This window comes from Gracilinanus agilis, chromosome 4, assembly GCF_016433145.1.
Source record: "Gracilinanus agilis isolate LMUSP501 chromosome 4, AgileGrace, whole genome shotgun sequence".
In the NCBI taxonomy this organism is placed as follows: Eukaryota; Metazoa; Chordata; class Mammalia; order Didelphimorphia; family Didelphidae; genus Gracilinanus; species Gracilinanus agilis.
In genome coordinates this window covers 133,279,185-133,292,590 of record NC_058133.1, presented here as the reverse complement: position 1 = coordinate 133,292,590, position 13,406 = coordinate 133,279,185, and the positions used below count along the sequence as shown (strand labels likewise).

The window sequence follows — 13,406 nt, the reverse complement described above, 5'->3', positions numbered from 1 at the left end:
TAACTGATGCTTTGTAATCACTTCAACAAGGTTCACATTCACATAGTTCTAGGAACATTTAACAGGGCAGACCCTAAGTTTGTAATGTTAGTTGAAGTTATTGCTTTTCACTTTACAGAGCTACAATAATTTGGATGTATTGTATTTAACCAGGGCAAGGAGAGGGTTAGAGGATTGATTGGATTGGAAGTTTTGTTTCTGGCCCAAGACTATTTCATATTTGTGTTTAACTTGCTCATTATATAAAATGTAAATGTTCATTGCCACCTCATAAAGTTATTATAACATTGAATCTTTAATTTCAATTGACATAAAGGCTCTAAACTAATCACTACTGGTATGAATTGGTCCTGAAAAGACCAAAACAAATTCCAAATAGATACATAAACATTTTTATCATTTTTTAAAAAAGAAAATGAAGTAAAATTTTGATTACTAATTTTTTCCAAAGATATATTTAGAATATATTTTTTTTACTCAGCTTGCAATTGAGAGCTTTCTTCCTTAACTATAAGGGAAAGACATGTCTATATATCTTAAAAACACATAAAATTATTATAAGAAGCTTCATTATAGTTTTTCTGATTGTGTATATTTAAGCATTCTTGATTAATTTTTTTGTTTTTTTTGTTTTATTTTTAGGAAACAATTCCCATGTTATACACAACAGATACTTACAGAACACTGTAATGAAGTGTGGTTCTGTAAGTTTTCTAACGATGGCACTAAACTAGCAACAGGATCAAAGGATACAACTGTTATAATATGGCAAGTTGATCCAGTAAGTATTCTCATATGACTAGTTTAATTAAAAACCTTAAGAAACTTATAATGGGTCTTATATATGTATATCTATTATAGGTCTTGTTTCTATTTTATACATTATACTCCAGCTTTGTATTTTACTTCTCTAAGATAATGCCTCTTGTCATCACTTTTTTTTTTTTTTTTTGCTGTTAATAATATTTAGATTAAAGTTCAGTTACATCTACCATCTAAATCCAGTGTCCAGTTGTTGTAAATGACAGCTTTATTTCATTAATTTTCTGCTTTCCACTAAATGTCATTGTAGAATATGTGGTACCAGTTATGTTGTTACTATCAAATATTATATATTATTATATATACAGACGAAATGTCTGGGCAAAACCATTTGAGTTATCTTTGCTCTCTGTAGAATCAATTTGTTTTTCCTTATTACCAGATGAATTTTCTCGAGATTTTTCTTTAGTTATACAATTGTATGATTTTAAACTTCAATTAGCCAATCATACTTAATACCTAAGGGCTTTTCTTTTAGCAAATACATGGTAGACTTTCTCTACTTCTAATAAAGAAAAGGCAAACAACATTTAAAGTAGAAATAGTACCTATAGAACTATATAGGCAAAGAAATGAGTTGTGGGGAGGGAGACCATCAAGTAAATTTTTTTCTTCAAGTTGGCAGCAAAATACCTGGTTACATGAGTTCTTTTGAGAGAGAAAAAGACAAACATCTATCTAGACTTTTAATTTAGGAATGATGAATCCGTAGTCATGGTGGATGAACTCACCAAGTGGATTTAAGAGAGAATTGGGGGGGTGAGGGGAATAGTGAACTTACAATAGAGAATTTGAGGACATTAGCATTGAAACAAGAGAGACTAGAAGAGCTGATGAGAAAACTTCAAAGAAGAAATAATGACTCCAAAGAGAGAATCCTGATCTGGTACTCATAAAATCCAAGGAAGTATCCAGAAAAAGGAGGAGTTTCTAGGATAGAATGATCAAGAAACTTAAAAAATGTTAATAGAATAAAAAATTTTTTAATCTGGCTATAATTATTAATTTTATATTGTTGTGTATTAATGTATGGTATAAATATTGTGAAGATATTTATATTAAAAATGAACTTCTATTTATATAGGTGATTTAACAATAGAAATGAAGTCAAGAATGACTAAATGGGGCAGCTGGGGAGCTCAGTGGTTTGAGAGCCAGGCCTAGAGATGGGAGGTCCTAGGTTCAAATCCGGCCTCAGACACTTCCCAGCTGTGTGACCCTGGGCAAGTCACTTGACCCCCCATTGCCTACCCTTACCACTCTTCCACCTATAAGTCAATACACAGAAGTTAAGGGTTTTAAAAAAATAATAATAAAAAAAAAGAATGACTAAATGAAGCGAAACTTGACTAAGAGGTGAAGAATAAAATAAAGTAGCAGATCATAGTTTCAAAGGGCAAGGAATAAACAGCATGTTTGATTTTTAAATACTGAGAAGAAAGAAATGGAGCAGTAGCTATAAAAGAGTGTGGCAAACTCAGATAACTTTTTTGAGAACGGAAGCAGAAATGTGTGAGATTGAATAGAGGTAACTGGGAGCCTTTGGCAGTGGTAGAAGCTTAGAAGGATAGATGCAAATTCATCTGAAAGGGCTTATTAACAGTGTGCAAGAAGAGGGAGGGGGCTTTAAGAAAGGTAGGTGCGAAAAGCTTTCAAAGCTCCAGACAATTAGCACAGCCTGCACAAGTTCTGGACCCTGCTCAGTAGGTGACAAAAGGATGGCAATTCCATTCAGTTTCCCCCTATGTGACTTTCTTCTAACTAACATTCCCTTTTACTGAAATTATTGTAATCAATATCCTTACTCAGCCCCAGGGAAACACAGAAAAACAATATAGGCTAATAGCAAAGCCCCACACACACCTCTCAAAAACTCTCACAAACTCCTAAGTAAACCTCACATTTATATGTTGTAATACAGAAATTCCCCTAGAAGTCACTTCACAACAAACCAGCATATAGTGAGTTAATGTTAAAGATTTTAAAACTCTTAACTTAGCTTCCCATACACAGGTGCCTGCAAAAACAGGCCAGAATAGTCTCCAAGTTTCCCCCTCCCCCTTCTCTGATCCAGTACAGTACACATAAAAGAACAATGAATGAAATATGGAGAAATTGTCTCCCATGAAAAAACCTGTACTTTCTCACCACCGTGGCCCAAAAGATACATCAAACATGCCTAACACTTTGTCTCTAAGAAAAGATGTATGGTGAGAATGGATTTCCATGCCAACTTTATGTGTGATCTCAAAGCGTATAAAATAAACACAGCACAAATGCTGACGAGAGCAATCTTTATGATGCCTGGCTCTGGCTGAAACCCTGATTACTCTCATTCGTCTCAGTCATGTTGCCAATGCTGTCCTGCCTCTGAGATTTTCCTGGACTTGTGTCTTTTACACCTGCAGGTAGGAGGAACAAATTAGTTTCCAAGGGTCTGTACCAAATGCCTAGTGAGCAAATAGAGAATGTGATTAAGAGGACTGTTGTTATTTTAACCTTGAATCAAGAGGAGATAAGTGTTAATGGCATGGAGAATAGAAGTAAATGACATTGCTGCAGAGCTGAGTATAGTTTCAAAGAGAAGCTCAGATCTGGAACTAATTGATATTTTTCCCTGTCTGAACAAATAATATTAGATAGAGATCATGATATGTATCATGTCCTTTAAACACTGTACTTTTAAGGCAGAGATTGCACATGACCCATAACAGTCCCAAGTATGGCATGATCAGATTAAAATATAATTGAGAAATATTTAACCAAATAACAAAAATACAATAAGACATAGATAATATTATGTATTTTTTTCTGTATCAATATGTGGCCTCAAGGATCCTTATTTAAAATTTAGTTGCCCCCTCTTGAGTTTACACCACTACTATAAGGGACTGTCTAAAACTTCTTTTGATGTGCAATGATTTTGATATTTTAATTAACTATTATAGGATTAGAAATTATTGTCTCTGATTTGATCTCTGATACTCCTGTTTATTTATCTTTAATGAGTAAAAAGAATGGAAGGGTAGAAAGGTCTAGCTTTTAAGTTCAAGGTTACAATTCTAATATTACTCTTGTCTTCCTTACTTTTCTCAGTAAAATCCTTACATTTTCTTAAGGCCCTTGCCCAGTCTTACCAGATCAGCCTTACTCAAAAGACCTAGGAGTCATCAGATGCTGATAGAGCAAGTCAACCAGATGTAGTGAAAAGCTTTCTATCATAGCTCTGCCATTTGAGCTCTCTCTGAACTTGGGCAGTCATCACTCAGAGCTTCAATTTCCTTGTCTTTCAACTGGGGATAATAATACTTTGAACAACCTACTTCACAGGGTGATTATGGAAAAGATGCTACATAATGATGAATGCCATTATGATTATAATGTGGGCTCATGTTGTATCTCAGTGCTTTTCCTCAAAATTGTCTTTTATAACATTATATTGTCCCTTTCTAGTTTGAATGGAACATCAGTTTCTTGGAGGAAATATTCATTATGTAGTTTAATTAGTTAGAGGTACAGAGGTAATCTTAAATGTGTCCATATCTATAACATACTTATGAAATGGTAGTGCTACTGAAATCTCAAGAATTTAACTGTGTGGAGATATGGAATGTGGTATGTTATTGGACAAGACCAGCATGTTGCTTAACCATAGTTTCTTGCTACACAAGAGTGTTCTTTTAGAGATAGAGAAGAAAGTGTGGTTTTTTTTCCTTTGGTTTTTAAAAAATCAATAAACCAATAAGGGAAACTTTACATATGCTTATTTAGTTATACAAGCTGCCTTGCTTTGTTGAAGCTGTTCTGCTAATTTGATAAAGTGTACCAGGACCTTTAGAGAAAGAAAAAAGTATAAGAGAAAGACATTGCTTTCTTAGTCATTATTCTGTTACTATTTAGTAGTCTTAGAAATAGTAATCCGGCCTCAGACACTTCCCAGCTGTGTGACCCTGGGCAAGTCACTTGACCCCCATTGCCTACCCTTACCAATCTTCCACCTATAAGTCAATACACAGAAGTTAAGGGTTTAAAAAAATTAAAAAAAAAAAAAAAAGAAATAGTAGTAATTCAGTCAACCCATGAAAAGATTTTATAAGACTTAAAGTGGACAAAAGATAGCATAAATCACTTATCCACAGAAATTCTAGTTCAAAAAAATTGTTACAAACTGATATGAAAGATTTTTTTTTTTCCCCGTAAAAATATATTTGGGGGAAAATACTGTATTTGCTAAGACCACAATTGTTGTTTGCAATTCATTCGATTCAATTGTCTCTCTTCGTGACCCCGTTTGGGTTTTTTTGTTGGGGAAGGGGGCAGAGATACTGGAGTAGTTTCCATTTCCGTCTCTAGCTCACTTTACAGAGGAAAAAACTGAGGCAAAAAAGGTTAAGTGACTTGTTCAGGATCGCATAACTTTTAAGTAAGTGTCAGGGGCCAGATTTGAACCTACCCTCCCATCTCCAGTCCTGGCCCTCTGTCCTCTGAGCTACCTACCTTCCTTAAGGCCACAAATATTTGGGTTCAATTTGTTTTAAATGTAAATATTTAAAGTGTTAATTATGTTAAAGTGCTGGTTTTCTTCATTATTCTATGGGTGGTTTTTTTTTGTTTTTATTTTTGCCAGAACCTCTGAAAATATTAGCATTAGTATACAGCTAACTAAACTTCCTTGTACCACAGCTGAATTCTCTCAGCTGAACCAGAAATAGAGGAGGATAATAAATGTCTGGATTTATATGGGTCCATGGATCTCTTAGAAAGGAAAAAGGGTTCACATAAAATGGTTCCACTACTTTAAACATGACTGTTTAGAAGTTCTGGAATAATTAGGAGGGACTGAAACTCTACTAGTTAGCAATATTTGTTTATAAGCTCCTTAAGCCTGTACTTACTAGGTTTAAATTTTAGTCTACATATGTGACATTTGGAGTATTTTTTTTATTAGCTTAAATATGTATCTTTCTGTTGTCTTCAGGCCCATACTATAGAAATATGTCATTTCTCTTGACTGTTGAATAGTCAAAACACTGCTTTTAAAACTGTGTGAGTTTCCATCCATGATTTATTGATTGATAATATTGGTCCCTTATAGGTCCTTGCATTACAAGAACCTTTGCTAAATGGCAATGAATGTGGGGAAACAGCAAAGTTGGGATATGTTTTCTAACAAAACCTATCCTGTCACATTCAGTTAAATGATTTTAGGCCATTTTTGAATGCAAACATGTCATTGCTTAAAGCCAATGAATAGCAATAGTTTTTCTTTTGTAGTACAAATAAAATTACTAATAATTAGTTTAAAATTTTAGTGTGGTCCTTGATTTTGGATGACAGACCATAAATTTAATATACTGAAATAAATAGGCATATTTTAAGTATTTCATAGCATTATTGGAAGGATCAGGTAAAATTGTGTGTAAAACACTTTATAAATATCAATTATAACTAATTTTTATGTGTATGCTGGTCCTACAAATAAACGTGTATCTGCTTGGAGGAAGTAAATGAGCTTTAAGAAAACTATATAATGAGTTTAAGATGTTTTGTTCCTCATCTTTCCATTCTCTTTAATATGATTTCAAAAAATTTTTTATAAGTGAGTAGTTGGATATATTTTCTTTTCATAAGATAACCGGTGTGATTCTGGTCTTATTATATGGAGAGGAATTGGAAGGCTGGCATTAATGAATGTGGATAATGCAAATATGTAAGCTGGAATGAAAAAAATATGGATCTGATGATTTTTTTTTCCAAACTGCTAAAGAAGACTAATGCTTTGTAGAGATTTTGTCTTTAACCTGTAGAGCTAACTCCAGTTATATTCAATTTGATAAAGCAAAATATTTTGGATTTTTAGGATGTTGAGCTTGAGGACTCTATGAAATGTCCTAAAAATGAGCCTCTCAGCATCTAAAATCCACTTCTTTAGAAATTAGATCTAAACTACAAATATAGAATATTAGCTCTGAGTTAAAAGTTTAATACGATTTTTAATATGGCATACCTTGAATTGTCATTTAATTGAACTAACCTTAAATAAATTTCTTCAGACTTGAGGAATGTTCTCTATTCCATTTATCTTTAAACTTTCTAATCATTTTGGAACTGTCCCCCTCCTCATCTTTTACCTCTTAGCTGCCCTGCTTTCCTTCAAATCTCAGTTAAAGTCTCATCCCACCTCTGCAAGAATCCTTTCCCAATCCCACTTAATGCTTGTGCTTTTCCCACTTTTGATTATCTCCATTTTCTCTTGCACATATCTTGTTTGTACATCATCATTTGCATGTTGTCGCCACCATTAATACCATAGGTTCCTAGAGAGCAAGATTTGTCTTTTGGCCTTCTTTGTATCCCCAGCATTTAATAAATGGTAGCCAAGTAACAATTTTGGAGGTATGCCTCCCTTCCCATGTAAATGTATATTTCTTTACTCACAATTATATATATATATATATGTATATATATGTATATGTATATGTATATATATACTATCATACTCAAAATAAATGAAAAAAGAATGTGATGATGATATTAAGTGAGCCTAGAATCAGTAGGAAGCTACAGGAGTTTGAGTAAGGGAGTGACAGTCATATGTGTGCTTTAGGAAAATCACTGTGTCAGATTGATTGAAGAGGTAAAAGACCAGAAGTAGAAAAACCAATTAGGAAGCCATTGCAATTTTCAGTGAGAGAGATAGTGAAGTTGCAAACCATGACAATGGTTTTGGGTGTAGAGAAAAGTAGGCCAGGACCAGAAATATGAAGGAAAAAAATTACATTGAGCTTGTAAACATGGGTGGATGGTGTGATATCCTCAAAATCAAAGGTGAAGTATGCAAAAGGAGTAGGTTTGGAATGAAAGCTAAAGTAAAAAAGTTTCTGGTGCAGATCACTATTCATCTATTACTTATCTTGTAGGACTGGCTCTGTCCCACCTAAACAATGGGGTCATGAGCCACTGTCCTCAGCATGGAGCCAGGGGTGAGGAAAAAAGGATTTTTCCAGAAGTACCTGTACAGCTAATACTTTGGAGGGCTAGTCCTTAGGTTATAACTGCCCAAGAGGGCCAACCCTAGCTTAGAAATGAGCAAAGTCGGCATAGAAAAGGAAAAGATTGAATTAGGGCAGTATTAGTGTAAGAGGGGTAGGTTAAGGTCTAGTTAGAGACAAGGCATCACAAAGACAATGGGATGGAATCTATCTTCCCACCTTCTAATTGGTTAATCACACAACTTTGGAGTCAGGCCACAGATCCCATTTTGGAGAGTTCATTGCTTTTATAATTTACCCTCACCTTAACTGTCCTTCATTGTCTCCCATTATCAACCTATTTATGTATCTTGAAAAATCTCTTCTATTATTAAAAATGCATAAAGAAAATCTTAGAAATATGAGTTCTGTAACTGAAAAAAAGCATTTTGTTGGCAAGTTTGTTGGCTCCATCTAGACTGAGAGATATATCACTTGAACACATAAGTTCTGAACTGCAGAAGAACTAAAACCAATCAGGTATCTGCACTAACTGCCAGATCAGAAACAGTGGGTCAAAACTTCCATGCTAATCATTAATGGGATCAGGCCCACAAAGCCACCTAGGCAATATGAGGTGATCCAGTCACCAAAAAAAGAAGCAGCGGGCAGCTGGGTAGCTCAGTGGAGTGAGAGTCAGGCCTAGAGACAGGAGGTCCTAGGTTCAAATCCGGCCTCAGCCACTTCCCAGCTGTGTGACCCTGGGCAAGTCACTTGTCCCCCATTGCCCACCCTTACCAATCTTCCACCTATGAGACAATACACCAAAGTACAAGGATTTAAAAAAAAAAAAAAGAAGAAGAAGAAGAAGCAGCAGCTACATTCTGTTAAAATGACCAACCAGGGTTCCAGACATCCTGGATGAAACACACACCTCTTTACCTAGAGGCAATAGATAAGTGGTGTAAATGGAGAACTTTTTTTTTTTTTTTTTTTTTTAGATAAAGTTGGGGTAGGAAGTAGTTTTTCTTAGCTAAGTATATTATAAGAATTTTTTCTGGGTTTTTTTTTTCAGGTGTGGGGGGAACTAGGAAGAATAGAAAATAAAATTTTAGTCATAAAAAAAATAAATTTGAAAGGGAGAAAAAGCATTTTGTTTAAGCTACATCTTAAAAAGAATAAAAGTCAAGCAGGTTTGTCTCAAAGAACACTATTCAAATATTTTAGTAGCTGTTTAATAAAGGGACAAACCAAAAGAAAAATTACATTGATTTGAAATATTTGTCAATTTGTTTTTTCTTTTTCAGGATACACACCAGCTAAAATTGCTTAAAACATTAGAAGGGCATGCTTATGGTGTTTCTTATATTGCGTGGAGTCCAGATGACAATTATCTTGTTGCTTGTGGCCCAGATGACTGCTCTGAGCTTTGGCTCTGGAATGTACAAGTAAGCAACAACTGCATTCTTTGTATTCATTACAAATGTACTCTAAAGTTAATGACTGAAGGCAGGGTGAATTTTTGTAAGAAATTTAATATATTTAACATACATCAAATTTTTTTTATTTCCAAATTCTCTCCCTCCAATCCCTCCCCTACCCATTGAAAAGGGAAGCAATATGATATCACTTACATATGTGAAGTAGTTATCCAAAACATTTTTCCATATTAGCCATGTTGCAACAAAAACAAAAGTAAGAAAATCCTGAGTCCTTTAGAACTATAACAGATCATTGTATTGATCAAAGTAGTTAAGTAAAAAGAAATTTTCAAATAGTTCTTTTAATATTCTGTTAGGGATTCATGAGTCTATACTATAGTGCTATAAAACTGAAGAAATGCCTACTAAACATTTTTTAGGAGCTTTCTTATGGCAATAGTAGGATGAATTTTATAACAATCTAAGGATACTGGAAGATTGCCTTTGCTATTATGGATATATTTAATAAATGTGCCATTAATCATAATTTTCTACTTGATGGTCTTAGTTTTTCTGGCTACCCTTTAATGTTATGTTCAAATTTAGCTTGATGGTACCAAATGCTCTTTTGCCCCCAGGTCCCATGTGGGACTTCACAATTCAAGTTCTTGAATCTACTTTTCACCCTAAATAAGACATTTTGCTTTTGTTTTGGTTGGGAAGTAAGCCTCAGGAATTTCTTTTTAGTTCCCAAAAGGCTTCTTTGCTAGCTGACTTGAGGCAAGCATTTTTTTTTTTTAACTGAAAGAATAATAATAGTTCTGGTTGACTCTGAAGTTAAGATGAGACCCAATGGGGATAGACTTTTAACTTAAAAATCCCAAGTTTTCATTTGGATCAATTTCCATTCAGTCAAGTTGTTTTGATATCCTGCCTACTTTTACTGTGTGTCACTTTAACTTCAGAAACTCCTTGAAAAGAAGATAATTTTTAATCAACTTACATAGAAAATGTCTTATTCTTCAAGCTGTTCCTGAATAGGATATGTTGCTTTCAGTTCCTTGTATGTCCTTTTAAAAAAAGAGAGAGAAAAGAAAAATTCTTCTCAAGAAGTTTTTGGTGTGTTACTATTCTACATTCAGATATCTACTCTTAAGATTAAGCTGCTATTTCATAATGATTTGAGCTTCAAAATTGATATCTTCTGACACCACTTTCCAAAAGGAAATGGGGGCATATGTAGCTCAGGAGAAAGGTTATCAAAATTAGTAGAGTGTTAAAGACCTTGGGCTGTTCTCATGCCTTATTCTGAAAAATAGCATGTCCATCTCATTGTATACACATAGCTGTTTAGGAACTTGATAGATAATAATTTCATTTTGGGAGGGAATATATCACATGAAACCTATTCTTTTGACACATAGTGTCTTAAAATAATCATCTATAACAGACACTGATATAAACCTCCATGAGGTAATTTACTTTCAAGTAAACTTTATTTAGTGTGCTGTTAAAATGATACATTTCTCTAAATGTATAGCAATGTTCTCATAAACTCCATAGTTGGCATTACTTGACACTTTTTTTTTTTTTAACGCATTTTCCCTACATTAGTGATAAGGACAGATAGGTCTTATCCTTATTTCTTTTTTTATAGACAGGGGAGCTGAGGACAAAGATGAGCCAGTCTCATGAAGACAGTTTAACAAGTGTGGCTTGGAATCCAGATGGGAAACGCTTTGTAACTGGAGGGCAGCGTGGACAGTTCTACCAGTGTGTAAGTGCTTCCGTGTTCTCTTAAGGAATCACATGTGGTTATTTAGAGAAAATAGAATTTATTACCAATATGTCAGTGTTTTCTTTGCCCATACCAAGTATATGATGAAGTGCAAACCTTCCTCTTTTGAGTTTAGTAAGGTATTTGTTAAAATATGATAAACATTTTATTCTTTGTGGTTACTGCTTTAGTTGCTGAATTTTGTTGGAGTGAAAAGATTGCATTTCATTTTAAGCTCACCAAATTTAGTCTGTTGTAGTATGAATTCTTCATTAGATAAGTCTGCTTTAGCAGTAGAGTGATTTAAATTTTAAGTGAAAGTAGATGAATTTGTTTTGTAAAAAGCTTTTAGATTCTTAGTATGAAGTAACATCCCTCAGTGCTCATTGGATAACAATAAAAATGATATGGAAAAAGTACAGTATTCTACAAGTACCGAGTATTACAATTTTGAGAAAAGTTGTGTTGTACTTCATTGTTTGGGGCACAGTGCAAGGTAAAAAAGTAAGTACTTTTGTACTCGTTGATTATTAAGAAACTTAAAAAAGATTTCACTATAGTAGAGGTCAATTAAATTGGAATTTATCTATAATATTAAAAATGTTTTCTGTGGATTCATGACAAGTGTTTATCTTGTAGTTTTAAATCTCTTTCACTTTGTATATTTAGTGAAATATTCATGAAAGTAATACAGAGTTGATCTTGGCCCCACAAGTATGTGAACATTTGATAAAGATAAACGATCTTAAACTTCAAGGGAGAACGATATATTCCTTTGCTAATATTGTGCATCTACTGTATCTACAGGAGGGAAAATTGCCTATAATGGGCTCATGAGCCCACTTAAAATAAATTCTGTTTAATGCCGTAATTCCTGAAACTTTTAGTGAAACACATTTCCAAAAATCCCATTATGGTCAACTTCAGAGGACCAAATGTCCAGGTGTCAAAAAATTTTTTTTCTGTATTGATAATTCTTTTAAGTAAACCCTTGCCTAAAGCTTGCAGAACTTTGTTACAGAGATTTTTGTCTTGGTTATGTTTGTTTTAATGGAACTTGATCTGTGTTTAGATTCCTATGATAGAGTAGAAATACTTGGGAATAATTAGATTGAGGTTACCATCAATGTGGGAAATGTTTTTAAAGTATATTACTAAGAAAAGCATTTACTTTTATTTTGGAAAATTGTAATGGTATCCTCTGACCATTTGTATCATTTATAATTCTCTCCTGATTAGGATTTAGATGGTAATCTCCTTGATTCCTGGGAAGGGGTAAGAGTGCAATGCCTTTGGTGCTTAAGTGATGGAAAGACTGTTTTGGCATCAGATACACACCAGCGAATTCGGGGCTACAACTTCGAGGACCTTACAGATAGGAACATGTAACTATTGTTTTATTTTAAACACTTACCTTCTGTACTGTGTATTGGTTCTAAGGCAGAATAGCAGTAAGGGCTAGGTAATAGGGGCCACACAGCTAGGTAGAAACAATCTAAGGTCAGATTTGAACCCAGGACCTCCTGTCTCTAGGCCTGATTCTTAATCTACAGAGCCACCTAGCTGCTCCTATTGTTTTGTTTTTTATTAAATAACAGGTGTCATGCATGGCTAAATGGTAAATAATCACCTTTGACTCAAATTCATTTTCCCCAGTCAAGCATAAAAGATCATGTAAGTTGCAGACAGAATTGTGCCATTTTTACCAAAAATCCGGGGGGTGGGGGATGCCTGTTTTTAGGTTTTTTTTAATATATTCTAGTCTTTACCACACTAACTAGCGCTTTTTCTGTGTGTTCTGATTATAGAGTACAAGAAGATCACCCTATTATGTCTTTTACTATTTCAAAAAATGGCCGATTAGCTTTGTTAAATGTAGCAACTCAGGTAAGTTTCCAAGATGTTTTTCTTCAAATAAAATACAAATTGTTTACTTTTAAATTTATATGTAACTGAATAGAAACAGTTCTATCAAGTAGTATTAAATTGTTGAATTTTCTGCTACTTAAAATAACATTAACTGAATTTTATCACACAATAACTACTTTGCTTATTCATAACAAATAGAAAATTAATAATAACGGGGGAAAAGAATGTTGTAAAGTAAAACTTTTTCTGTGACTTCTTTTATTATTATAGGGAGTTCATTTATGGGACTTACAAGACAGAGTTTTAGTGAGAAAGTATCAAGGTGTTACACAAGGATTTTACACAATTCACTCATGTTTTGGAGGCCATAATGAAGACTTCATCGCTAGTGGCAGTGAAGGTAACAGTTGTTGAATATGTGACTAAATTACCTTTTTGTCATGTGCTGAAACAGATCAAAGATCCATAATCGGGATATATGCAGATGAAAAAAGATGTAGTGGAAGGGATCAATAGCTGTCCTCAGAACCTGGGAGGACTTAGTTT

At 33.9% G+C, this 13,406-nt stretch overlaps 1 protein-coding gene across 1 annotated transcript in view; it reads left to right on the top strand.

Annotated features, from left to right (window-relative positions):
* The window catches only part of WDR26 (WD repeat domain 26), a 59,660-nt gene that overhangs the window by 29,297 nt on the left and 16,957 nt on the right, over window positions 1-13,406 (top strand). The window contains exons 8-13 of the mRNA XM_044674968.1: window positions 643-781; window positions 9,101-9,241; window positions 10,872-10,991; window positions 12,231-12,376; window positions 12,800-12,878; window positions 13,131-13,260. Of these exons, the coding sequence (XP_044530903.1) occupies window positions 643-781; window positions 9,101-9,241; window positions 10,872-10,991; window positions 12,231-12,376; window positions 12,800-12,878; window positions 13,131-13,260 (755 nt within the window). The remainder of the gene's footprint in view (window positions 1-642; window positions 782-9,100; window positions 9,242-10,871; window positions 10,992-12,230; window positions 12,377-12,799; window positions 12,879-13,130; window positions 13,261-13,406) is intronic.